The 27,493-nt window shown below is 36.9% G+C and overlaps 1 protein-coding gene across 3 annotated transcripts in view; it reads left to right on the top strand.

The window, feature by feature from the left end:
• Positions 1 to 27,493, top strand: part of L3MBTL4 (L3MBTL histone methyl-lysine binding protein 4) — a 511,255-nt gene that overhangs the window by 127,402 nt on the left and 356,360 nt on the right. For all 3 annotated transcript variants that reach the window (XM_072604270.1, XM_072604272.1, XM_072604271.1), the window contains exon 4: positions 3,324 to 3,378. In XM_072604270.1, coding sequence (XP_072460371.1) covers positions 3,324 to 3,378 — 55 coding nt within the window. The remainder of the gene's footprint in view (positions 1 to 3,323; positions 3,379 to 27,493) is intronic.

Genomic DNA, 27,493 nt, shown 5'->3' on the forward strand with positions numbered 1-27,493 from the left:
TTATGGGGATTATTGAATCAGTTTTCAGCATTTTTTTATGTTCATTAAGCTTGTGTATATCACTAACTGGGGCATTGATACCATGGTAACAGATCAACAAGCATTTATTAAACACTTACTATGTGCCAGGCACCATATTAAGTTTTGGGCATATAAAGAAAGACAAAAATCCAGCCTGATGTTGGGAAATATTATCATCTTTGGGAAGATTCTCTTTCTCAGAGAGGTAAAGGCACAAAGAAATTTTCATTTCCAAAATGGTTACTTGAAATAGGCAAGTAGTAGGAATAAAAAGCTTTCAAATCTTTTTATTTTCTTTCATCCAATTTGAATTTATGACCAGTGAAATGTAGAAGCTGATTAATTAGGGAAAAAATTATTCTGTTACAGTAAAAGAACATGATACAGTGTAGGCAATTGAAGGAAGAGAACATTAAGCCTTTTGAATTGTTTTCCCTGTTTGCTAATCCTCTCTCTCGAATAGTTGGATTGTAAATTAGTGAATGCAAATTTTTATGCAGAGAATTTTTATTTTTCTTGAATTTATTTTCTGCTGCTTTTATTATGCAAATAACATTCACTCTTTCCATATATTTCTTAGGGAGGGGGGACACTGAGATTTGTACTCAGTTTTCAAATCTAACTTTTTTATCCTTTGTGATTTGATTATATCTGGCCCTTATTAACCCTCTAGGTGTTATAACCTATTTGGTAGGATTTGCAAAAGACTGAATCCTTATTTTTCTCTCCTTTTAAAATGATTCTTTTAAAAATTAATTACAGCTAGGATTTATCTCATGTAGATGTATGAAATAAGAAATTATTTCAAATTTTATAGAATTATCCAACAAGTGGGGTTAATAGATCATAACAGTAGTACAAATTATTCTGAAATTCAAAATTATGCTCAGTTTTCTGGCTTGTGTGAAGCCCATTATATCCCTACAGATGAAATTTGTTTGTTCCTCAAAATTCTATAAAGAGCCTGCATTGTGCAAAGGATTCTGTAAGCGCTGGGGATATACAGATATGGGGTAAGACACAATCCTCAGACTTTACCATCTAGTTTTCTTTACAATCCCTAGTCTCTTTTTACTGGATTTGTTTGTTTGTTTGTTTGTTTTCATAAGGTGCTTTGTAAACCTCCAAGTGCTATGTAAAGTAGCTATTTATGTAAATGTAATACAAAGTAGAAAATGAAAAATCGATAAGAGAGTTCCAAATAAACTACTCCAGTTTTGAGGTGGTAGAGATCATTTCTGTTTGGAAGCATCAGGGAAGGCTTCAAGTTCCAGAATTTTGTAGGGAGGGGTAGATTGCAACAGATTGAAAGGAGAAGTAGGTGTTTATTGCATCATTTCAAGCATTAAAGATGGAATGAGCAGCTTGGAGCTAGACTGTAAAGGGCCTTCACCACCACACTATGGAGTTGTACTATTTTATTACATAACTGCAAATTTGTGAAGGTTCTGGGATAGGGCAGTGATATGATCATAGCTATTCATTAGGCAGCAGCAACAATGATCTCAGCAGTGAGAGATGAAGAGATGACGGTATTCACATTGAACATGGTGTTCAGTGTGCCATATATTATAAAATGAGGGATGGTGTTATTACTCACAGAAAGGAGGTGATAGAAAGGAAACAGAAGTTGTTGAGTCGTTTCAGTTGTGTCTGGTTCTTCATGAACGCAGCTGGGATTGTCTTACCAAAGATACTGGAGTGATTTGCCATTTCCTTCTCCAGCTTGTTTTACAGATGAGAAACTGAGGCAAACAGGGCTAAGTGATTTGCCCAGTATCACACAGCTAGGAAGTATCTGAAGCTGAATTTGAATTTAGGAAGGTGAATCTTCCTGATTCCAGGCCCAGCATTCTATCCATTGTGCTACCCAGCTGTCCATGTAAATGTTAAGTAAATAAATTCACAAGTAGATGTGGAGTTACATATTTTCCTTGTTTTATGTTTTCTAGTGCTTATGAAAAAATTAGGTAACATATTGGCATTGTATAGAATTGGGTGTGACCCAGATAGACATGCTATCAAGAGGCAGAATGAGGTGGTGGAAATTATGTTGTGCTTGGAGTCAGGACATCCTAGGTTTGGATACCACCTCTGATGCTTATTAGCTGTGTGACAGTAGGAAAAGCTCTTGACATCTGAGTCCTAGTTTCCTGTAGAGTAGGGGTGATAATAATAGCACCTAACTTAAAGAGTTCTTGGGTAATTCAAATGGCATATTGTACCTTGCAAATGTTAAAGAAATTACCTACATGGGAGCTCCTATTATGACTGAACTCTGATTCTCATCACTTTTTCAATCCTGAGATTAAAACGTTCATTAGAGATTGGCTGTATGTTTATAATGGCTACACAGTGTATTGGGTGAAGAGGAATGGGACTGGGATAAAGAACTTTCCTTTGAATATGACTCTCATTTCACATACCATTGGGTAGTACTGGAGATTGTTGAATTAGCCATGGGGGAAAAGCTAGCAGGTTGCATTTTTATGTCACTTATCTTTTATTTATTTTCTTTCTAAATGTGTGTGGCATAAATTTGTCTAAATAAACATATTATATAAAATCCTTATAGCAGATCACAGCTGTCTTAGAGTTTTAATTTAAAACTTTTTTTTTATCTTCAGTTCTTTTGGTTTTTTTATATTGGGGTTGGGGAGGTAAGTGGGAAGGGAGAAAAGGGCATGCGCCTTTATATTATATAATAATATATATTATATTATATTATATATTGTAATATATAATAATAATTATATTAGTGTAGGGGATTCCTTAAGAATCTATTCCTTCTACCAAAGCAGCTGTAATGATTCTGTAACTGATAGTCTTAGAGGATTGCCTGGGAGTACTGAGAAGTTAAATTAATTACTCAGAGTTCTACAATCAGTGTGTATCACAGGGGGCCTTAAACGCAGGTCTTAGCTTGGAGCTGCTATTTAGCAGGGAATACCTCAAGAAATAAAAGAAAATTAATAGATAAGTTACATAGAATATTTTCTTGATTTTCAAGACATTTTCATGACATCATGTCTTATCAATTATGTCTTGTTAGCTATAAGAATTCATACGTTTTTAACTTATTGTGATTGTTGAATAGTTCAGCACCAATGCTTGAGTAATTTAGAGCTTCTACTTCAGCCAAATACATTGAACCAGGACATTACTTGGCAGATCATGTAGTAGAGCATGCCCATGTGAGGACTGGTGTTTCTTGTTTTCTAAACTGTATAGGAAATTCAGTGTTTAGTTTTTCTAATAATGAACCAAAATGCCCTCTAAACTAGAAGTTTTCTGTTTTGTAGGAACAAGCTAAAGACGACAAGAAACAGAAGAATGGCATGACCACTTCCTGTTGTGGTAACTATAATTATCTTCTTCAAAGTTTAACTTCATAGTGAACCACAAGATCTAAGGGGAATGTTTTAGTAAAGCACAGTTTGGATTTTAGCTTTTAAAATTGAGGATCTATGTTAATATATATATATATATATGTATATATATATATATATATATATATATATATATACATATATATATATATATATGGTTAAAATATGGTTGTATATGTGTTAGTGCTTCAGTAAATCCCTGATCTCTTTGATGTTTGGAAAATATCACTGCATTTCTAACATTGTTGTAAATTAAAACTCATCCATGCTTTTTTAATATAGTATAATTCTTTTCCTTGTTCTTCAGCTTTTCCCCATGCAGGGATCACCCAATCAAATTAACCCTATTTAGATCTCTCTAGATATAATGTGGACACAGAAGATGGTCATTAATCCTATCCATGTTGTTCCTATATTTAGTGGCAAATGCCTCTCTAAGTCATTTTTGTGATAAGTTAGCATTTGCACTCAAACTTAAAAGAGATCCCATATAAAACTTACACAACCAAGTGAGATTTACTGAAGGATATTCTTTATATCAGACTGAGTCTTTAGGAAGTTTTGGGAGATGCTACAAGTTTTCCATTCTATGTCTTCCCGTGGGTTTCTACCAGATTGATCAGTTATGGTGTCGTGTCAGTTCATAGGTATAGGGGCAGTAGCCTCAGTGATTTCTTAGATTTCCCTTTTTGTAAAAGCAAGGTCTCCTTTCTCACACTCTTCTCTATCACTTCCCTGGGGTTCTTAGGCATTGATTGGCAGAGATATAGAAGTATCATCTTTTATCTCTGTTCTTACATCTGTTCGTTAGGATCTTTGAGCATATTAAATTGGTTGAGGGGGTAAAGGAAGGAAAGAAGAAAGGGGATTGGGAAGAGATTTTGACTTATTCCATGACTTACTTTGAAAATTTATCAGGCTCATTCTTATACAGATCAGGCCTGGTTCTTATGAGCTGGATTCTTTGAAACGTTGATCTATAAATTTCCAAGAGTCCAGGGCCTCATGCCTCTGTAGCTCAAATGTACTTCCAATACTTGCTAGCAGTGGGACCCCCACAAGTCGTAGAAACTTTGTCTTTCTTTTCCTGAACTGTAAAAGTAGCTGATTGAATATGATAGCCTATAAGACCCCTTCCAATTCTAAAAATAGAAAGAGGAAGGGAATAAGTATTTATTAAATGCCTTCTGTTTGCCATGTACTATGCTAATCTTTGTTAACAATTATTATGTTATTTGGTCCTCATAACTATCATGTGAGGTAGGTGCTATTATTATCCTCATTTTATATTTGAGGGAACTGAGGCAGGCAGCTGTTGTGACTTGCTTAGGGTTACACAGCTAGGAAGTGTCTGAGGCTGGACATGAACTCACATCTTCCTGACTCTAGGCCCTGCATTATGTTTACTGTGCCACCAAACTGCTTCAGTCTGTGATACTAGTCATCCATTTCTTCATGAAGGGCCTTATGGCAAAAACAAACAAATAACCTCCCCTCCCCTCAAAAAATGGCATTTGTGTTTGTTGTCTGAATTTCTGATTTTATTTTTAATTCTCTTGAGTCAGACTCTAATGTCTAAAGCATACTGTAGTTTCAGTAAACAGCTTAATATTCTTTTAGGGGTTTTTCTTTTCGATACTTCCCATAATGGGGTATCTGTAATTTATGAGATGGAGCGGTGGGCTGTATGTAGGACCTAACACATCAGTGTACTGTTCCTCTAAATATTTTACATTTTGGGAGTTCTGGTGGAGTACTTGGGTTGTCTCTCTGTTATTCTTCAGAGGCAGCTAGGTGGCACCTGGGTAGAGCTCTAAGCCTGGAGTCAGGAAGATAGGAGTTCAAAACTAGCCTCAGATACTTACTAGCTGTATGACCCTGGGCAAGTCACTTAACTTCTGTTTGCCTTAGTTTCCTCAACTATATAAATGAGTATAATAATAGCACCTGTCCCCCTCCCCCCTTCCAGGTTGTTGTGAGAATCAAATGAAGTGATGCTTGTAAAGTGTTTAACACAGTACCTGGCTCCTGGTAGTGCTTAGTAATAACACAGTGCCTCTGTCTCCTGTTCTTTTGTTGTGGACTCATTGTCTTATTAAACCTGTTCCTCCAGAAGTTCCTACCCTCATCCCTGGGGCATGTAGCAATGGCTTCATCATTGGGCTTCCTCATTTCTTCTAGTCTGCCTTCAACAACTTCGACACAGTGCCAAATTGATGTTTTTAAAAGGCAGATATGACCATGTCACCCCCTTCTACCTCCTTAAAAAAACCTCAGAAAGCAAACAAATCTCAGTGGCCTGTAGCATAAAATATAGGCTTGTGTGTCTGGCACAGTCTTGTCCCTTCACACTCTAGCTCCTACCTTTCCTACTTTTTTCATAGTAGTCTTCTATATGTACTTCGTGATCCAACCAGAATTGACTGCCAGCCTTTTTCTGGTCTTGATACATCATTCCTCCCCTCTGCACTCACAGAAGGTGTTCCTCATGCTTGGAATGCACTACTCCCAACCCTGCCTCTTAGAATCCTTCAGGGCACGACTCAGGTGCTACCACTTCTTTATACTTCTTTGTGGCTTTTCCTTCTGCCTCCCAGGTGTGGAGGTTCTCTCTGTCCCCCATAGTCCTTGTATTATATACATCAGAAGCCATAACTCCACACATGTATCTGGTCTTGTAGCCTTCCAGGTAAATATAAGCTACTTGAGGGCAGGGGCAACTTCATTATCATTTTTCTATACTCAGTACCTTGCACATGGCAGACCTTAGTAACTGTTTGAATTGAACTGTCACATGGTCAAACTCGTCTTCATTTCATCATCCATTTCCTCAGTGATAGATCGCTTAGTAAATGTTGGTCATCATTGAAAATAAGCTGCAGCCAAGTTTTGCAAGTAGTTTATTTACATAAGGTCTTCATCATGATCTTTGCCACTTTTGAAACTGAGTGAAACCCCAGTATTTCCTTATATGTTAGAGCTTAAACTCCATGGTATTTCATGTATTTGCAGTCTTTTGCTTAAATTTTCCTCAGACTTAGTTTATTCAAGATCTGATTATATATACTCTTTGTTTCAGAAGCAAATACATTACTCTTGGAATTAATTTCACTTATTATGGTCATTAATAATCTTACACAGTGCTATAGACACTACTATATTTTTAATCTGCCTTCTTTTTTAATTACTGTCATTTAAAATATCTTTACAAGTTGTAAATCCTTTTAATTTATATTTAGATGTATGATTATTGTTACTTAATCAAACTGCTGTTGCAATATTTTTTATGCATTATAATTTAGATGGGTAGCAACTTTGACAGTTCTTGATAGAGAGGTCACTTCTATATTCAAGAATATAACCCACACATAGTTTTATTTAATAACAAACTTTCCTGAAAGTCCCTACCTCTGCATTAAAAAAAAAAAATCACTAACATTTGTACTCTTTTTAAGGGCAGCTAGGTGGCAAAAGCACGGGACCTGGAGTCAGGAAGACTCCTCTTGCTGAGTTCAAATTGAGCTTCAGACCCTTACTAGCTGCGGGACCCTGGCACTGAACCCTGTTTGCCTCAGTTTTTAACTCATTTATAAAATGAGCTGGAGAGGGTCATATCAAACCATCCCAGTATCTTTGCCAAGAAAACCCTAAATGAGGTCATGTAGGGTCTGACACAACCGAACAACAAAGCACGTATTATATATATGTGTATATGTGTGTATACATACACACACATATATATGTTTACACACACGCACATACATCTTTTTTTCCATCTCATATGATAACCCTGAGGAGTAGGTACTATTTTTATTCCCATTTATTAGTTGAGGAAAAGGAGACCCAGAAATGTTAAGTGACTTGTTCTAGTAGGGGATGAGGGGAGTCATACAACCAGTGAGTGTCTTGAGGCAGAAATGAAACTTAAGTCTTAATCACTCCAAGTCTCGCTCTTTGACACCTAGCTGCCTCCTCAGATTTTGGATTAGCACAAATCTAAACTGAGTTTGCCATTTGTATTGGTGGATGTATCTAATTAAATAATGAATTCACAAAAGTATTTAAGTGAGCACAGTTTCATAATGTTAGAATTCCTTACAGACAAAGAAATGAGAGTCTGCAAAATGCAAACCAGAATTGGGACTCACAGTAGCTTCTTGTTTTATAACTTGTTTTTTTTTTTTTTTTTTTTGAGGCCGTTGGGGTTAAGTGATTTGCCTAGAGTCACATAGCTAGTAAGTGTATTGAGTTCCAATTTGAACTCAGGTCCTCCTAACTTCAGGGCTATTCTATTCACCTCTCTGCTTCATTTTGTTACATAGTCTTTGAATGTCATGTTCGTCAGTGATGTGTAATTTTCCCCACCTGTGCACTGTGGCCACCCCAAGTACTACATTGCTACCTTTGCAGTATTAAAAGAATTAAAGGAAAGACTCCATTGCTTTGGATAGATCTATGGGAGAAGGGAGTGGGAAGAAGTAGCTTGGAAACATGAAGAGAAATCTTCCAAGAAGAAAAAGCATAGAAGGGTTTTCAGTCTCTCCCAGTGGAGGGTACACTCAGACTAATGAGATCATGAATTCCATTAAGTATGGGATCCTTCATTCAAATGATGTATGTTTCAAATAATAGAGAACTTGCTTCCTATTGTAAATACAAAGTTGCTGCTTTGTAGTTTTCCTTCCCCAGAGACCTATCTTAATGTTTGCTGAAAAAGCAGAATAGAAGTCACTAGTCTTGGCAATTATGTAATTTGACATTCAGTCCCATTGAAATGCATTTTAGTTATGCAACAGTGGCATCGCAAAAATAAATGTGATGTGTCCTTAAGCCTAACAGCAGGAGTGTATGAGAGAGAGAGAGAGAGAGAGAGAGAGAGAGAGAGAACAACTTTCTGTTCATCCTCATAAATAATTTGTTATTTATTAGCTTGTTGTTTTTCCTGTTCTCTTTTTTTCACACACTCCTGCAAATTTGCTTTTGGCATCTCTTGTCTTATGCTTAAGGCATTTGTTCTATTTGTCAGAATAGACTCCAGCCAAAGATTTTTCGCAGGTCTAGCCACTAAAATTAAGTATCTTTAATAATTTAGCATGTGGTTTTGTTATTCATGGATATGCAGTATGCCACAAAATATTTTCTCAGTTTAAAGGTTAAAGGAGCCTTCTCAAAGTCATCCTTTGAGATACATTCCCTCATCAGACTGATTCTATAGTCCATTTTTCAGAAGTTTCACAGTATAAAGAAACCAGGGGTTGGTGCTGGGTCACCTCATCAAGCCACTTCATTTTATAGATGGGAAAACAACTCCAGAGTTGGGAGGCAACATGGCCAAGGTTACACAGCTAATCAGTAGCAGAACTGGGATTTTAGGCCAGGTCACTTGACCCCAAATCCAATGCTTTCCACACTGTATTTACAGCATACTCTTTTCCTGACCTTCAGAGCAAGATGTAATTACCCTGTTATCTATCTGTCCTTTAGTATTGATGCATGCTTACACATTTATGAAAAGGAGTTTAAGACAATGTATCTACATAGATATATGCATATATATCTGTATTTTATCTATATCTGTGTCTGTATCTACATTTGTCATACACTTTAAAAAATTGTTACTTAGACTATCTCAGAAAACCTTTGGGATTTATTTAGCCAGGACGATGCATTTGTGTGCCTCTGGCAGTGTTTAAAAATTATGACCCAACTTGGGTAGAAGTCTTTCTGCTTTCAGAGTGTTATAGTCAGAGGGCCTTTTGAGCATTCCTTAATACATTTGACTTGACTTATAAAGTAAATAACAGAGAGTGGAATTTTCCAGCATTAACATATAAAAATGGTAATTCTTAAAAGTTTGCTGCATTGCTTCCCTTCTCCTTACAGCCTCCCTTGCCTGCTCTTAGCCCCAGTAATACTTTTTACTTTATTGGTGGTTAATAAGGTATTATTAGAGGAAAGGAAATTTTCAGACATAAAATTTATGTCTGCGAAAATTTTCATACATAAATACATGTGTTTATATAAAATTTACAAATTTTATAGAAATGGAAAAGTAACTTCTTATACTTGGTCCCTGCTAGATATTTTATAAAGGACCTTCTGAAATTAAAAGCAGCTACGTGGTCCAGTGGATAGCATGCTGGACCTGAAGTCAGGAAGACTCATCTTCTGAGTTCACATCTAGCCTCAGGAACATAATAGCTAGCTGTGTGACCCTGGGCAAGACATTTAACCCTTTTTGCCTTAGTTTCTTTATTTGTAAAGTGAGCTGGAAAAGCAAATATCAAGCCACTCCAGTATCTTTGCCAAGGAACTCCCAAATGGGAGTCACAAAGAGTTTGATACAAATGAAAGGACTGAACAACAATTCTGTAGTCTGAATCATATACTTCCATTATAAATAATATTGCCAGATATAATTTCTGTTGATGTTCACAAAACCCCTTGAGATAAGTATTCAGGGAGTATTAGTCTCACTGGACATGAAGTGAGAGTTTGAGGTCATTCACTGATAGTAGTATCACAGATAAGATCATATTCCATGTTTCTCCATGTCAAGTGCTATTCCTACTACTATAGTACTGACTGGGGAGTCTTCATGGTCAAGGAGATGGTCCTGGAGAGGGAAAGAGCCGTAATGGTAAACCCACATTTAGAAGGTAGCATTTGCATGATGAATATCATGAGAAACAGAAGAGAAGCAGGTCATGAAAACCCAGAGGATAGCTGGGAGGAGAGGCTCATGTTGTTGCTATTGAGTTGTTTTCAGTTGTGTCCGACTCTCTGTGACCCCATTTGGGGTCGTCTTGGCAAAGATACTGGAGTGGTTTGACATTGCCTTCTCTAGCCCATTTTACAGATGAGGAAACTGAGGCGGACAAGGTTAAGTCCCTTGCCCAGGATCACATAGCTAGTAAATATCTAATACCAGATTTGAACTCAAGAAGACAAGTCTAGCTGATCCCAGACCCAGTGCTCTATCCACTGTGCCTCTTAGCTGCCCTAGAGACTTGTCAACAGTAGTAAATGTGGGGAGTTGTAGTCAGAAGAATGTGTCTTGAGATAAAGTCAGCAGATAGGCATTTAAGACTATTAATCAAAGGCAGAAGTGTCATATATACAGCCTGTGGGCTGCATGTGACCCACAATGCTTCCAAGTGCAGCTAAACCAAATTAAAATGTAACTGGGAAATATTTAATAAAATGATTAACATAATGAAACAGGTAATTTTACATCTTAAAACCGAGTCATCATGTAGCCCATAGGGATCCTTATGTACAGGTTAGTGGTTCCTGTTTCTATCTGAATTTGACAGTATTGATCGAAAGGGTTAGCAAAGCAACCAATTCATCCCAGGGAGGATGTTTTTCAGTCATTTTTCAGTTTCGTTCATTGCTGATCATGTATAGTTCAGTTTCATCATTTGTGAAATGGAGATAAGAATACTTTTCTTGGCTATTCCAGGGTTTGTTGTTTAGTGTGCCTTTCTGTGAAGATAAAAGAATATTCCCCAGATAATAAAAGAATATTTTGTAAGTCAGAAGTGCCATAAAGGAATTATTGTTAAAGCGAATTAGATAAATTTGAGCCTGTTTCTTTCCTTCCCATTCATTTCCAAAGGATGACTGATTTGAGTAGCACCCTGATTTCAGTATCAATCAGTGAATCAGTCAATAAGCATTCATTAGATTACTGTATGGCAGACATTGTGTCTAGGATTAGAGACAAAAATCAATTGATCCCTGTCCCCAAGAGTTTGTATCCTAAATGGGTAGAAGACTGGAATGAATCTAGGAGGTTTGTAATATTTTTTTTAGATGAATGAATTTTCTTGCTGCACATTCTGCTTTTGTGGGAAATGCAAGCTTTTTGAAGCTGGGCTTCCCCTTTCGAGAGCCTCCATCCCTGGATTAGATATGTGCTACCCAGATTCTCATCTAATTTCTTCCATTCACCAGGTGTATGATTCAGAGCAAGTCACAACCTAAAGTTTCTAGTCTTTGAAATGGGGAGTTTGGATGGAATTCCTTGTAGGTCTTCTTTCAGCCCTAAATTTCTATCATTCCTTAAATCTAACTTGTCTTTTAAGTGGTCTGACCAGGCAGAATAATTTGAGGTTTCTTCGGGATCAAGATCTAGCTTAAATTTATGGAACTCTTTTCTGATGGTGGACCTTTATCAGGGAGGCAGGTGATGTGCCATCTGTTGCCATAGTTCTTGATGTGGGATAAGCTCTTGACATCTTCTGCTTCCTTTTTTTTTAATGAATTTTTTTTGGTATCTTTTGTTTTTATATCATCATGGTTTCTCTCATTGTTTTTCCCCCTCCTAGAGAGCTCTCTGCTGTAACAAATAATATTTTTAAATGAAAAAGAAATGAGGAAAGAGACAAAAAATCGGCAAAACTAATTGATAAATTGAAAAATCTATTCACTCTACCATCCTTGTGAGTCTTCTACTTCTAAAAACGGAGTGGGGTGCTGGTATCTTCTTACTTTTTTTGAAGCTGTGCTTGCTTGTTCATTATGATTTTGCTACATTCATTTTTTATTGTTATGTAGTTATTCTTTCCAATTCCCTGGCAATTATAACAATATTGCTACTACAGCTACTAGCTAAAATATATTATATGTATATATATATACATATACATGTATACATATACATGTATACACATACATACATACATACACACATATAGCATTCTCGTTGGCGAATCACTTTACCAATGTTATTTCAGTTTATCCTCACAGCCATCCTGGGAGATGAATATTATTATTATCCCTATTTTACAGATTAGGAAACTGAGGCAGAACAGTTAAACTTGCTGAGAGTTGTGTAACTATTAAGTATCGGAGGCAGAATTTGAACTCAGGCCTTTCTGAGTCCAAGTCCAGTGCTCTATCAGTTTTGTGAGCCTAGGTACTGTAGTCAGTATGTGTATATTATCTTGTCTCTGCTTACTTTTAGTCTGCACCAGACTGTAGAAATCTATCCATGCCTCTCTGTATGCATCATATTCCTTGTTTCCACATTCATTATTCATGTGAAATACACACAATATTCTATTATATTCGTGCACCACAATATTTCTGATTTATAAGATAAGTGAATGAAGTAAGTGTTCTCTGTCACACCCTTCCTATCATTCTGCGTGAGATAGAATGATTTGGAAATTTGGGGGAGGGTATTTGAATTCTGCCTCTGAGAATCATTGTGAAATGATGGGGAGTGTTGACAAAATTGACCAAGACGGGAACTTGGGATGGTTACCTAATTTTTGCGTTGATGGTATACTTCTGGCTTCATTCCTTGAATGGTCCAGTTAACTTTTAACAAAGAATACTTGATATCATGGCTACAGAACTCTGTCCAGGCATCCCACAAAGTTACTTAAAAAAAAAAAATCACCGTGGACATGTTAAATGGGGAAAGTCTATGACTTAATGAGCTTCTATTGTAAGTTACCACCTGATTCTCCCTCTTCAGAGTGTTTGAAGTTGGCATCCCTGTGATGAACATGTTGAATTTGTTCATTTTCTCTACTAGTGACCTTTTTTCTTTCTGAATTAACAAGCAAATTTCCTTACTTAGTTTCACAGGCATAATTGGAAAGGGATAGGTGATAAGTCTCTCCTCTCTATTTTTTTCTATCATTTAATAGTGAATGTTCTCCAAATAAGTGGTTTTATGGCAAATCAGTGGCCATGCCAGAGAAGAAAATGCAGCCCACGAACAGAATATACATGATAATGAGGTTTTTTGGAAGGGTATTTTTTATAGCCAATCAAGGCCTCAGGGAGGGAAGGAAGTGCTATGGTTCTTAGGACCTAAATCTCAAATTAGAGCTCAACCCAGCTATCTGAGCAACCATCTGAAGTATGTGATCAATTCATTGGTAGAGTGATGGCCAAGAGGGAGTTTCGACAAGATCTGCTGGGTGCCAGGACTGTTCTAAGCACTTCACAAATACTGTCTCATTTGATCCTCACAACAAACCTAGGATGTAGGTGCTATTACTGTTACCATTTTACAGCTGAGGAAACTAAGGTAGGTAGAAGTTAAGTGACTTGGCTCCCAGTTCCAGAGCTAGTTAAGTGTCTGAGGCCAGATTTGGATGTGGATCTTCCTGATCCTAGGCCCAGCACTCTATCCACTGTGCCACCTTCACATTTTAAAGTATCTCGCATTTATGAGACGGAACAGTGAGCAATTGCAAAGCCTTAATACAGCCCTCATCCCATTATACCGTGCGTTCAGGTCTGCTTACCTCACTGCATCAATTCATGTAACCCTTCCCTTGTTTCTTGGAATTTCTCATATCATCATTTATTGCAATGCAATCTATAACACACTCTCATGTGCACAGTTTGTTCTTCTGTTACTTAATCATTGTGCAGCAAATTTATTTCTAGGTATTTGGTTACCGTAAGAGATGCTACTATGAATATTTTGGAATATATAGGCTGTCTCTCTACCTTTTTGCCTTCTTTGGGGTATATGTTCAATATGGGATAGTTGAGTCAGATTGTTTAATGGCATTTTTATTATTTAAAAAATTATTTTTAATTTATGAAATAAAACAAGATAATCTTAAGGACATTTTAAGAAACTTAATTCCAAATTATTTTCCAAAATGTTTTTATTCATAGTTATTCATAGCTTCTCTATCAATTTATTACTATGCCTTTCTTCTAGTAACTCTTCCAACATGGACTATTTCTGTCTTTTGTCATCTTGCCCAATTTTCTGGGGATGACATGAAATCTCAGTTGTAGTTAGTCAGTCATTCAGTAAACAATAAATGTCTACTATGTGCCAGGCACCATTTTAATAACTGAGGTTACAAAGTGAGGTAGAAGGCATACCCTGCTCTCATGGAATTCACAATCAAATGAGGTGGGGTGTGTGGCGGAATAATATGTGAGCAATTATGTATTGTATTAATTTGCATTTTTCTTTACTGATGATTTAGAATAATTTTTATAAGGTTGCTTATTGCAGTTCTTTTGAAAATGTTCTATATCCTGTTTAAATCAAATAAGATAATATTTGTAAAGCACTTAGCATAGTGCCCACCATGTTGTAGGCGCTCATTAAATACTTGTTTCCTTCCTTTTTCTTCCTCTTTCTACCACTTTGAATATATATATATATATATATATATATATATATATATATACACCTACACACACACACACACACACACACACACACACACACATGCATACACACACGGAGACTTTTATGAGTCAGATTCTCTCATTGTCTTAAGTACTCTGACAGTTACATTAACCCCTTTAAACCTTTAGAAGAATGGCATTTTGAAGCAATACTTTGCTAAATTTTGAAGAGAAAATAATGCATTTTCCCAACTGCCTAACTTAATTCTAAGAACTGGTTTTAAACACTGACTTTGAAAATGGGCCTATTAAATGCTTTTTAAAAAGCCTTCCAAGAAGTCCCTTTGAATATGATCCTCTGAGTCTTTTGTTAGAGTCCTTAGCTGACTTTCTGGGTAATGACAATGGCAAATTTTTGGAAAATAAATGTGTATCAGAGTCAGGACAAAGCATTTGTGTGCCCTAGGCAGAGTTTCAGAATTGTTCCCCGCTGTGTGTTACTGTCTACCAGCTGCTGAATCCTTCCTTGTAAAATCCTTCATGCGACTTGATGGGTTACAGCAAGGGTTGAATTTTCCAGCTTTTACATATATTTCCAAAAAAGAATATTAAAAAGCTTGCCTTATGTCCATGGATATGTTATGCCCTAGTCAGTTTCCTTACTATTTGAGGTAAGCTAGTTGGTACTTTACTTGACCACTTTAGTCCCAGCTGAGTGTTTGCATGAGATGCCTCTTTATTCTGTTTAATATCTTAGCTAGAGAAGGATATTAAAGCCCACAAAGGCAAAAACAAATGTGATTTTTTTCATTGATTTCCTTTCTTTATATTCACAAATATCATTTCATGCACCGCTACATATTTAAATAATGACAGTGTATCCTTTTTAAGAGAGACCCTTTCTTCTCCCCTTATAACAAGTCTCTTTTATACCTCAGTAACTAAATCATTGAATTTTTTAATGAAAAGTATTAGAGACAGATAGGTGGTACAATGGATAGTGCTGAGTCTAAAGTCAGGAAGACTCCTCTTCCTTAGTTCAAATCCAGCCTTACACCCTTACTAGCTATGTGACCCTGTTTGCCTCAGTTTCTTTATCTGTAAAATGAGCTGGAGAAGAAAATAGAAAAACATTCCAGTGTCTTTGCTGAAAAAACCCTAAATGGGGTCTTGAAGTTTCAGATATGAAGGGGAAAATGACTGAACAGCAATAAAATTAGAGTGTAGGTTCAGAGTATTCTTATATTGTTTGTTTTAATATACATGTGAGTTTAAAAACTTTAATATAATCTCACTTTGAAATCAGTTAGTGTTGCCAGACTTTTCCAACCATCCTAGGAATATATTTCATCAAATAAGAAGAAGGAAATGAAAAACCAAACCAAACCCAAAACTCCAGTGGTACTTTAATGGAGTCTAAATGTAGAGGTTATCAATGAATAAAAATGTATAAAGTAGCACTACGGGTTTTAAGTGCTACCTTGTTATTTATTTTCCTCTAAGGCCCTACTCTGATGCCTCATCATTGTATTGAGGTTTTTCCTGAGTTTATCTGAGGATTTTTTTCATAGAATGGACGTTATAGCAGGGATTCTTAATCTTTTTTTACATTGATTCATTTGTCAGTCTAGTGAAGCCAGAAGACTTCATCTCAGAATATTGCTTTCAGATGCATAAAATATATGAGTACAAGGAAAACCAATTATATTGAAATACAGTTACCAAAATATTCCAAAAACAAATTCCCAGACCTATGGTTAAGAATACTTTTTCTATAGGTTCTGCCAAACTGTAAAGGATCTGAAAATGGATGTAGCAGCAAGCTACACAGGAGGGCCTGCTGCACAGGTTCTTAGATCTTCTTTTTCTAAAAGGAAAGTAACTTTTGAGGGGTCAACAATCTTCTTTAATTACATTCACCATTCCCCAATTGATAAATGGTCAAAGGATATGAACAGGCAGTTTTCAGAGGAAGAAATTAAAGATATCTATAATCATATGAAAAAATTCTCTAAATCACTATTGATTAGAGAGATGCAAATCAAAACAACTCTGAGGTACCACCTCATACCTATCAGATTGGCTGACATGACAGAACAGTTAGATGACAAATGTTGGAGAAGATGTGGGAGAGTCGGAACACTTATTCGTTGTTGGTGGAGCTGTGAGCTGATTCAGCCATTCTGGAGGGCAATTTGGAACTATGCCCAAAGGGCTGCAAAATGTGCATACCCTTTGACCCAGCAGTACTACTAATAGGACTGTATCCCCAAGAGATCATAAAAATGGGAAAGGGTCCCACATGTACAAAAATTTTATAGCGGCGCCTCTTTGTGGTGGCCAAAAACTGGAAATCAAGGGGATGCCCTTCAATTGGGGAATGACTGAATTATGGAATATGAATGTAATGGAATACTATGGTGCTATAAGAAATGATGAACAAGAAGACTTCAGAGAGACCTTTAAAGACTTATATGATCTGATGCTGAGTGAAAGGAGCAGAACCAGGAGAACTTTGTGCATAGCAACGACCACATTGTACAAGGAGTTTTTCTGGTAGACTTGGAACTTCATTGTATTGCAAGAACTTAAAAAAATTCACAATGGTCTTTTAAGGCAAAATGCCTTCCATACCCAGAGAAAGAACTTTGAAATTCAGTCGCAGAATGTAGCAGATCATTTTATTTTGTATTACATTTTGGTTTGTTATATGATTTCTCTCATTCATTTTAATTCTTCTACACAGCGTGACTATAGTGAAAATGTATTTAATAGGAATGTATGTATATAACCTATATAAAATTATATGCTGTCTTGGGGAAGGAGGGAGGGGAAAAAATCTAAGTTATATGGTAATGATTATAGAACACTAAAAACAAATAAAATTAATATAAAAAAAATTACATTCACCAACAGAGAAAATACAAGCAGAGAAATAAAGACCAACAGACAGAGCTTCTAACTGTCTGACCATAAGCAACATATACATCAGAGATCAACTGTCTTGACCATTTCATACATAGTTAGTTACCAGAGAGACAATCACCAACATCTGGGTGTTCAGGGGGCAGGGGGAACACAGTTGCCCAGAGTCTCATCTGGCACAGGAACCTTCTTCCAAGCCCCCAAAGCAAAACCTCACTTCAGAGTATATATACACTTTTCAGAGCCAGAGGGCAAGACCCTCCAGAACCAGTACCTCATTAATTAACAAAAGGTGTGGGTGTTCCTACAAGCTTCCCCTAATTAAGCTTGGCTTAATAGGCTCCAGGTGAGGCCTATTATTGGTCAGGGAAGAGCTTTAACTCTAATTAACATTACAGTGGGGCCGGCTGTAAATTATGTATCTCTTGTCTAAAGCCAAAAGATTACTTTTGGAAAGTTGGCAATGAGTATTCTTCATTCTTTTTGGTCAGGGCAGCCTAGTAATGGACAAAAATATAAAATGACTTGCTTTGCAATTCTTCAATAATAAGGATACAAAAGGATGATAGAGGGTGCTAAAGAGTAATGGGAATTTAGCTTTTGGTATCTTAGTCCAATGATGAGAAAATTGAAATACTACTGGTAGAACTAAACCATATTTATCCTGATATTGTCGTTATAAATGAAACCAAAAGACATAATGCAGTGGAAGGATGGTGGTTACTTATGGTGCTCTCCTTGGAGTGATAAGTCAAGGAACTAGCAGAAGTGGTATCATAATGTAGCCAGATTTAACAAGAAACATGTTTCATGGTAGTTCTGGGGATCTAGAATTCTGCTAAATATAGAAAAAACTTCCTAAAAAAGACCTGTACCAAAAAATTAAATTGACTACCTTGGGAGGTCTTGAGTTTCCTTGTCACAGGCTTTAATTACTTATGAAGAGAGGAATGTAGTTTGTGTAAAGTTCAAACACATGACCTTTCCCTAATGGGGATTTAATGATGCTAAGACCCTCCTCATAGTCATTCTTAAATAGGGTGAATAGAAGTGATTTTAGAGCTTTACAGATCTTGTTGACCAATCCCCTTATAGTATTGGTTGTGGGAGTCATGTAGGTGAGGTAGTGAATAGCAGCCTGGAATAAGGAGTCAGAGAGATATGAATTCATATGGGTTCTCAGACATTTACTAGTTGTGTGACCTTGGGAAAGTCACTTAACCTTTCTCAGCCTCAGTTTCCTCATCTGTAAAGTGGGGATAATAATAGCACACTTTCTTCATTATTCATATTTCCTTCACCCGTTTCTTTAAGCTTAGACAATTAACAAAGCAATAAATCATGTCCTGGTTTATAGTATTTGCCTATTTCCAAGGTATAAAAGTGTACACTGAAAATTTAACAGTCATCTCCCTTGAGCCAGCATAAGCTGGTTCCAGCTGCTCCTCTGCTCCAATCTATATATTGACATCATTAAAAGCTCCTTAGAAGATATAACAACAGAAATAATTCTTGGTTATTTAGTTCTCAGATGATGTACGGCATCAGGCAGGGTGTAAAAGAGGGAGATGTATGCTGATTGAAAGTATTTACCACTGTGATGGAACAGATCCAGGTGGAGGAAGATCCTCTGTGGATGGTGAGGTCTTCCAGATACTGCTGTTTGGGGATGACGTTGTTTTGAATATATCAGATCCTAAGAAGAGTCTCCTGGAAGAATTCTGTAATAACTCAAATGAGTTTCATCCACAGAAGAAAGGCCAAATGGGTGAAAAATGTTTATTGCTCTTCTATCAAGGTACATGTGAATGGATACCCTAGAGAGCTTGTGTCATAGCATATATCTCTGGGATAACTGATGCCGAAGGACAATGAGCTGGGCCAGAATTTCAAAGAAGAACAAGCTCACTTATTGTAGGGAAATTGCAAAGCTCCTTTATTTACCCAGTGTGTTCTATTTTTTTTTTTTAATTTATTTATTTAACTTTTAACATTCATTTCCACAAAATTTTGGGTTCCAAATTTTCACCCCATTTCTCCGCTCCCCCCACCCCAAAACACCGAGCATTCTAATTGTCCCTATCACCAATCTGCCCTCTCTTCTATCATCCCTCTCTGCCCTTGTCCCCTTCTTCTCTTTTGTCCTGTAGGGCCAAATAACTTTCTATACCCCTTTACCTGTATTTCTTATTTCCTAGTAACAAGAACAGTACTCAACAGTTGTTCCTAAAACTTTTGAGTTCCAACTTCTTTTCATCCCTCCCTCCCCAGCCCTTCCCTTTGGAAGGCAAGCAATTCAATATAGGCTATATCTGTGTAGTTTTGCAAATGACTTCCATAATAGTCGTGTTGTATAAGACTAACTATATATCCCTCCATCCTATCCTGCCCCCTATTGCTTCTATTCTCTTTTTTGATCTGTCCCTCCCCATGAGTGTTGACCTCAAATTGCTCCCTCCTCCCAATGCCCTCCCTTCCATCATCCCCCCCCCCCACCTTGCTTATCCCCTTATCCCCCACTTTCCTGTATTGTAAGATAGGTTTTCATACCAAAATGAGTGTGCATTTTATTCCTTCCTTTAGTGGAATGTGATGAGAGTAAACTTCATGTTTTTCTCTCACCTCCCCTCTTTTTCCCTCCACTAAAAAGTCTTTTGCTTGCCTCTTTTATGAGAGATAATTTACCCCATTCCATTTCTCCCTTTCTCCTCCCATATATTTCTCTCTCACTGCTTGATTTCATTTTTTTTTTTTAAAGATATGATCCCGTCCTCTTCAATTCACTCCATGCACTCTGTCTCTGTGTGTGTGTGCGTGTGCATGTGTGTGTGTGTAATCCCACCCAGTAACCAGATACTGAATAGTTTCAAGAGTTACAAATAATGTCTTTCCATGTAGGAATATAAACAGTTCAACTTTTATAAGTCCCTTATGACTTCTCTTTGCTGCTCACCTTTTCATGCTTCTCTTCATTCTTGTGTTTGAAAGTCAAATTTTCTTTTCAGCTCTGGTCTTTTCCTCAAGAATGCTTGAAAGTCCTCTATTTCATTGAAAGACCATTTTTTCCCCTGAAGTATTATACTCAGTTTTGCTGAGTAGGTGATTCTTGGTTTTAGTCCTAGTTCCTTTGACTTCTGGAATATCCTATTCCATGCCCTTCAATCCCTTAATGTAGAAGCTGCTAGATCTTGTGTTATCCTGATTGTATTTCCACAGTACTTGAATTGTTTCTTTCTAGCTGCTTGTAATATTTTCTCCTTGATCAGGGAACTCTGGAATTTGGCCACAATGTTCCTAGGAGTTTCTCTTTTTGGATCTTTTTCAGGTGGTGATCAGTGGATTCTTTCAATATTTATTTTGCCCTCTGGTTCTAGAACATTAGGGCAGTTTTCCTTGATAATTTCATGAAAGATGATGTCTAGGCTCTTTTTTTGATCAAGGCTTTCAGGTAGTCCCATAATTTTTAAGTTGTCTCTACTGGATCTATTTTCCAGGTTAGTTGTTTTTCCAGTGAGATATTTCACATTATCTTCCATTTTTTCATTGTTTTGGTTTTGTTTTGTGATTTCTTGATTTCTCATATAGTCATTAGCCTCCATCTGTTCCATTCTAATTTTGAAAGAACTATTTTCTTCAGTGAGCTTTTGAACCTCTTTTTCCGTTTGGCTGATTCTGCTTTTGAAAGCATTCTTCTCCTCATTGGTTATTTGAACCTCTTTTGCCAATTGAGTTAGCTATTTTTCAAGGTGTTATTTTCTTCGGCATTTTTTGGGGTCTCCTTTAGCAAGGTGTTGACCTGCTTTTCATGCTTTTCTTGCATCTCTCTCATTTCTGTTTCCAGTTTTTCCTCCACCTCTCTAAGTTGATTTTCAAAATCCTTTTTGAGCTCTTCCATGGCCTGAGCCCATTGGGTGGGCTGGGATATAGAAGGCTTGACTTGTGTGTCTTTCCCTGATGGTAAGGATTGTTCTTCCTCATCAGAAAGGAAGGGAGGAAATACCTGTTCACCAATAAAGTAACCTTCTATAGTCTTATTTTTTTCCCCTTTTCTGGGCATTTTCCCAGCCAGTGACTTGATTTCTGAGTTTTCTTTGCACCCCCACCTTGCCTCCAGATCCGCCCAGCCAGTGCTTGGGGTCTGAGATTCAAATGCTGCTTCCCAGCCTCAGGGCTTTGGGTGGGGGTGGGGCTGCTATTCAGTGTGAGATTAAGTTCAGGTGCTCAGGTGGGGGCAGGGCCACCACACGGGAGTCAGTTCCCTCAGGGGGTTTATGCAGAGACTTTCAACAATGAATCTGGGCTCCTGCCTGCTTGGGGAGCCCTTGTCCACAGCCACCCCTGCTGCTGGCCCTCCCGAGGGGGCCTGAGTTGTGGAGACACCCTGCTCCCCTCCCAGCAAGCCAATAAGACTCACTCACCCCCGGCGCCTGGGGGCGGAGGGACCTGCGCTGCTGCTGGAGATTCAGTCCCTGAAGCCTGCTTGGATCTGCTCCTCTCGGTGCCGTGCGGCCAAGGCAGGGCTGATCTGAGCTCTGGGTCCGGGGCGCGACAGACCTTTTGTCGGTTTTTCAGGGCTCTCTGAAACAGAAATCTCCTCTGCTCCATTGTTCTGTGGCTTCTGCTGCTCCAGAATTTGTTGGGAGTTCTTTTTTACAGATATTTTATGGGCTGTGGGTTCGGAGATAGTGTATGTGAATCTTTCTACTCCGCCTTCTTGGCTCTTCCCCCCTACCCAGTGTGTTCTATAACAGCAAAGGCCTGTATTTTCAGTACAAAACGTTTTACCTCTGTTCTCATCACACAGAGGGCAGCGGAAAGTTGCATGTTGGGTGTGAGGTTGCAATACATAGCTGATGAATTAATCTGGACACCAGGAATGGATGATGTCATGAAGGAATTACATGACAGAAAGAGAAGACAGGACTGATCTTGTGGCCAGTTACATGGCAAGGTTTCTTCATTGGCACTTGTGAATTGTCAGGAGAAAGTGAAGAAAGCTTCCAGCATATTGGATAGAGCCCTTGTGATGAACTTTTGAGAGGGCATGGAAGAGAGTCACATAGGACAGGCTTGGATTAGTTATGATATGAGTAGATGGCAGGACTTCTGAAATGATGAAGGTGTAGATCCATTTGAGTATTTCTAAATGACTTCAAATTCCATTTGTTTCAGACTGGATTTATGGCATAGAAAGATAAATCTTCTAAATGCCAGGTGTCTTTTAAAATTCAACCAATGCCCTTATTTCTGTTGTAGGCTACATTATTGCCAGAAAGAGCTAAAAGTTTGGGGTTTTAAAGGATTTTGTCTTGCATAAAGCCTTTGACTGGTTGGCCCAATTAAGAGTCTCTATAGGATGATAATTTGTCTATTTCAGTTTTTTGTCTCTCCTGTTTATGATGGACTTGGAGGCTTAGCTTCTCTTTTTGCATAGAGAAATAGCTAAAGGTTCATTAACAATCTTTATTATTTCATCTAATCAGTTTCCTTTAAGTGAAGTAGGTCTGCAATTGTGTTGATATTTAGCTTTTCTGATGCTTAAGGAAGAAGTTATTTTTCCTTTAGCAGTAGCCAGATATGAACTTTTAATCTTTAAAACTCATTTAGTTTATAATAGTTTTCTTTTCTTGCATAACTGAAAGGAGCACAATATATTTTTTCTCAAATAGTCACCCTGGGATATGTACAAAATAATTTTGTGGGAGAGCCTTTTGAATAAAAAGGATTATTATTAAGACCTAGTTTGGACCTTATCTTTATGTTCTTGGGAGTAGGCTGATGATAATAACTTGGGTTGGCTCAAGGAGAAGGCAGAGTTCCTGCTTTACAATACTAGGAGGACCTTTTTTTTTTTGTTAAATCAGTGTTTTTTAAAAGTTAATTCTATTGATATATTTTGTTTTCCCATCACTTACATTTTCCATTTTATGACTTCCTCAAACTTTTCCAGGCAACTAACTATTAAGGAATAAAAAAAGGAAGAAAAGAATTCCAGAAAATCCACCAGCATATCAAAAGAATGTATGCAGAATTCCATACCTATACTCTGAAGGGCAGAGAAGGATGTTTAGGTGGAAGGTGGTAGTGGTGGTGGAGGAGTCAATTTACTTTGAAAACCAAACCAGAACTCTAAAAATGTGATGTGAAACAGTTTCTTGATATAAAGTTGACTTAAATTCATATCAAGTCATTTCAGATTAATAACCAAATCATGTGAGCTAGATGAAAGTCTCTCTTGCCCAAAGAAGATATTATATATAGTGATATCCCTTGATAGCCTATTAAAGTGTATACCTGCTCTTTCTACTTTGAAAATCATCATTGCATGCAACCCAATTATTTTATGGTACAGGTAGTTTTCCTTTACCAAAAAAAGAAGAAAAAATTCCCAAGGAAACATTCACTCCAGCTCTTTATGTTGTACTTCAGTCAGCAAACATTAAGTGCCTTCCATGTGTCAGGAAGTGTGTCAAATGAGACAGCATGCAAATAAATATATACAAAGCAAGCTATCTACAGGATAAATAGGAAATAATTAACAGAGGACTGGCACTGGAATTCAGAGGGCTTGGGGAAAGTCTGGTATCTTATTTGGAGCTTAAATGAAGGAAGCTTGGGAAAGCCCTCAGTCTTTCCCACTTCACTATGTTGGTTTTTACTAGGGCAAATCAGTTCGAGTTGCTGTTGTTTGATTTTCTAAAAAGACATTTTTCTCACTTTCTGGAATCATATTGAACAGAGTTGTCAAACTGGTGACCTGGAGGGGCCACAATTCTCGAGTACAGTCCTCAAATGATGAAAATATGATGGGGAAATGTTGAACAAAATAAGTAAAAATTTAATCTGACATAGGTCATGTTAATTTGTGGTTTTGTAAGTCAAAATATGACCCGCAGGGATCCATTTCTGTTTGAGTTGGACACTACTGACGCAAAATATAGTACAGAGGAATGTTAGAGTTAGAACCTGATGCCCTGGATTCACATCCTGACTGGTAGCTGTGTGACCTTGGGTCAGTCACTTAATGTCTCTTTGGCTTGGTTTCCTCATTTAAACGTGACCAGTTAGGTTTGTTTCTGCTCTACATTTTGTTCCAAGACGTTTATCCTCCAAGTTGTTTCCAGTAGAATAAAGGAAGGAATTATTTTCCTTTTGTCCAGCACATATTTTGTTCATCCTAGGTACTAATATTTGTTTCGTAAACTAAACTAAATTTAAAAACCGTAATCATTGCTCTTTGCATTTATATAGAACACTGAAATTTTCAGTGCTGCATTCTCTTTTATCCTAGTAACATGAGCTGGCTAAGGGAAGGGGGCTGCCTTATCCCCATTTTACAGGCAAGAAATCTGTGCTCATGAAGGTTTGCCAAGTTCCTCTAAGTCCCTCAGTTAAGTGCAGGTACTTATTATTATTATTTTTATATTTATAGTGGAATTTCATCCATAAGGAATTAATTAAACAGTCAACATTAGTAATTCACTAAACTGTTAAAGGAGCTACAATCGGTCCTTTTCACTGAAATTGTACTCCATTATCTAAAGCCATATCCTAACTTTTCTTATATTCCCAAGATATCCTTTATGCTTAGAGCTTTCTCTTGAAAACCAAGGCTAATGATGAAAATTCACACTAGCTACATCTTCCTTAGTTTCTATTTTTTAAATGTAATCATCTACACTTCCTGTTAAGTTATATCTGTAAAATGACAAATTTAATTGGATGTTAATAGGAAGTAACTTCTACATGATTCCCATCATAACTATCTTTACTTCCGCTCTCATCTTGGGGAGGAGGAGAGGTGTTTTACATGTCATTTCTAGTTGTCATGTAGATTCTAGTGAATATTTTTTGGTATATTGATGAGTTTATTCTGTGCAGCTTTGGATAGTGCTAAATTTGGAGTCAACAGAACCTTTGCTTCTATCCTCCTTCTGACAATTACTAGCAGTGTGATAAGTTTCTTCCTGTTAAGACTTAAATGAGCAAAGTGAATTGAGCAGGACCAGGCAAACATTGTACACAGTAACAGCCATATTGTAAGATGAAGCATTGTGAATGCTTTTTGCTATTCTCAGCAATATGGTGATCGAAGACAATCCCAAAGGACTGATGAAAAAGCTTACTATCTGCCTCCAGAGAAAAAATTGATATTTTTTAAATTTAGACTGAAGTATGCTGTTTTTCACTTTCTTTCATTCTTCCTCTTTTATTTGAGTCTTCTTGTACAAAATGACTATTATGAAAATGTTTTACATGATTGCACATGTATGAATGACCTATACCTGATTGCTTACAGTCTCAGGGGAGGGAGGAATAGGATTTGAAACTCAAAACTTTTAAAAATAAGTTTATAAATTGTTTTTACATGTAATTGGGGAAAACATATTTACATATATTTTAAAAAACAGGTAATAATGCCTATATTATCTAGCTCACAGTGTAGTTAGGATGCTCAAATGAGATAACAAATGTATATAGTGCTTTGTAAACTTTAAAGTGCTAAATACATATGTCATGGTTATTATTAAATAAAAAGTACTATCTTTTAATTCTATCACAACATGTACTATTTGAAACTACTAATAAATATTTTTGCAATAATTTTCACTATACAGTCAGTTAGTTGGATATTTTGAAGAGCTAAATGAGGTTTCTAGCTTTCTATTTTTTTTCTGTTAATTTTCTGTTCTTTTTGTTTCATTTAGTGTGATTCAGCTGACCTTTTCTGGCCCTTGAGGCCGGAGTGAAACAAAGACTAATAATATTAACCCAATTTATTGTGAGTAACCAAAATGTAAAATTTTAAAAAGTGAAAGTACAGCAAATTTAAGACTTTATTAATTCTTACACTGAGTAGAGTGCTTGTGGTCTTATTTCCTTTTAATTTTCTCTCATATTGATAAGTACTGAAAAGGAAGCAGTTAGAACATGTCATGTTTAAAATGTGAATATGCACAAGTGAATGAGAGAATGATTGTAAAGTGCTTAATACTGTGCCTGGCACACAGCGAACACTATATAAATATTAGATTCATAGCTATATAAATGCTACCATGACTGTGCCTTTATGTTGTGTTTAACTTGTCAGAGATGAGGAAACACGCTTTCACAAGCATGTCCAGCATAGGAATTCCGTGAAAGGAAAAATGGTAGGTTATATGGGACCTGTTAGTTACTATGATGGGCCATTTGGACTACAGTAGGAAGAACTAGCAACCTAGCTAGTTCTAGAACTAGAGCTAGAACTAGCATGAAATTCACATCCTATTTGGAGGGAGGAAAATCATCTACACAGTTAAGTAAATACTAATTAAGTAAATTAAAGTAAAAGTAAATTTTAAAAATTAATTGAATTAAAATTAATTTAAAAATTCAGGTAAAGTAAAATTAAGTAAATACAAGTTTGGGGGGGGGAATTGAGGACCACAGCAACTGAGGGGATCAGAATAACAGTGATGATCATAGCTGCCATTTGTGTAGCACTATATATGTGCCAGGCATTTATAAGTGCTGTATAATTATCTCATTTGATCCTCACAACAACCTGGAAGATATTATCTTCATTTTACAGAGGAGGAAACTGAGGCAATCAGCAATCTATTGAATTACCCATTGTCACAGAGCTAGTAAGAGTCTGAGGCCCTTACTTCCCAGAATAGATCTTGTGTAGGAGGCAGTACTTGAGCTGAGCCTTGAAGGAATCTAGATTTTTATATGTAAGGGGAAGAATTGCCTTTCAGGCATTTGGGCAATCTATGCCAACACAGTGACATAAGCTTTCCTTATAAGAGGTAGTTTTGAGTGATCTTTTCATCTTGTTTACAGTCCTCCAGACAATATTCCCTTTGATAAAATCACATTTCTATAGAATTATTAAAATATTGATTGGATCAGATATTCTCTTCAACAGTGTAGTTGTCAGTGTCTCTGTTTTTTTTTTTTCATCCCGGGCAATTGTAGTTTATGACCCAGGGAGGGTTAAGCACTAGGGTGCTTGTCCTGAAGGGAACCCAAATCCATCTTAGTTCCTA

This window comes from Notamacropus eugenii, chromosome 4, assembly GCF_028372415.1.
Source record: "Notamacropus eugenii isolate mMacEug1 chromosome 4, mMacEug1.pri_v2, whole genome shotgun sequence".
Taxonomy (NCBI): Eukaryota; Metazoa; Chordata; class Mammalia; order Diprotodontia; family Macropodidae; genus Notamacropus; species Notamacropus eugenii.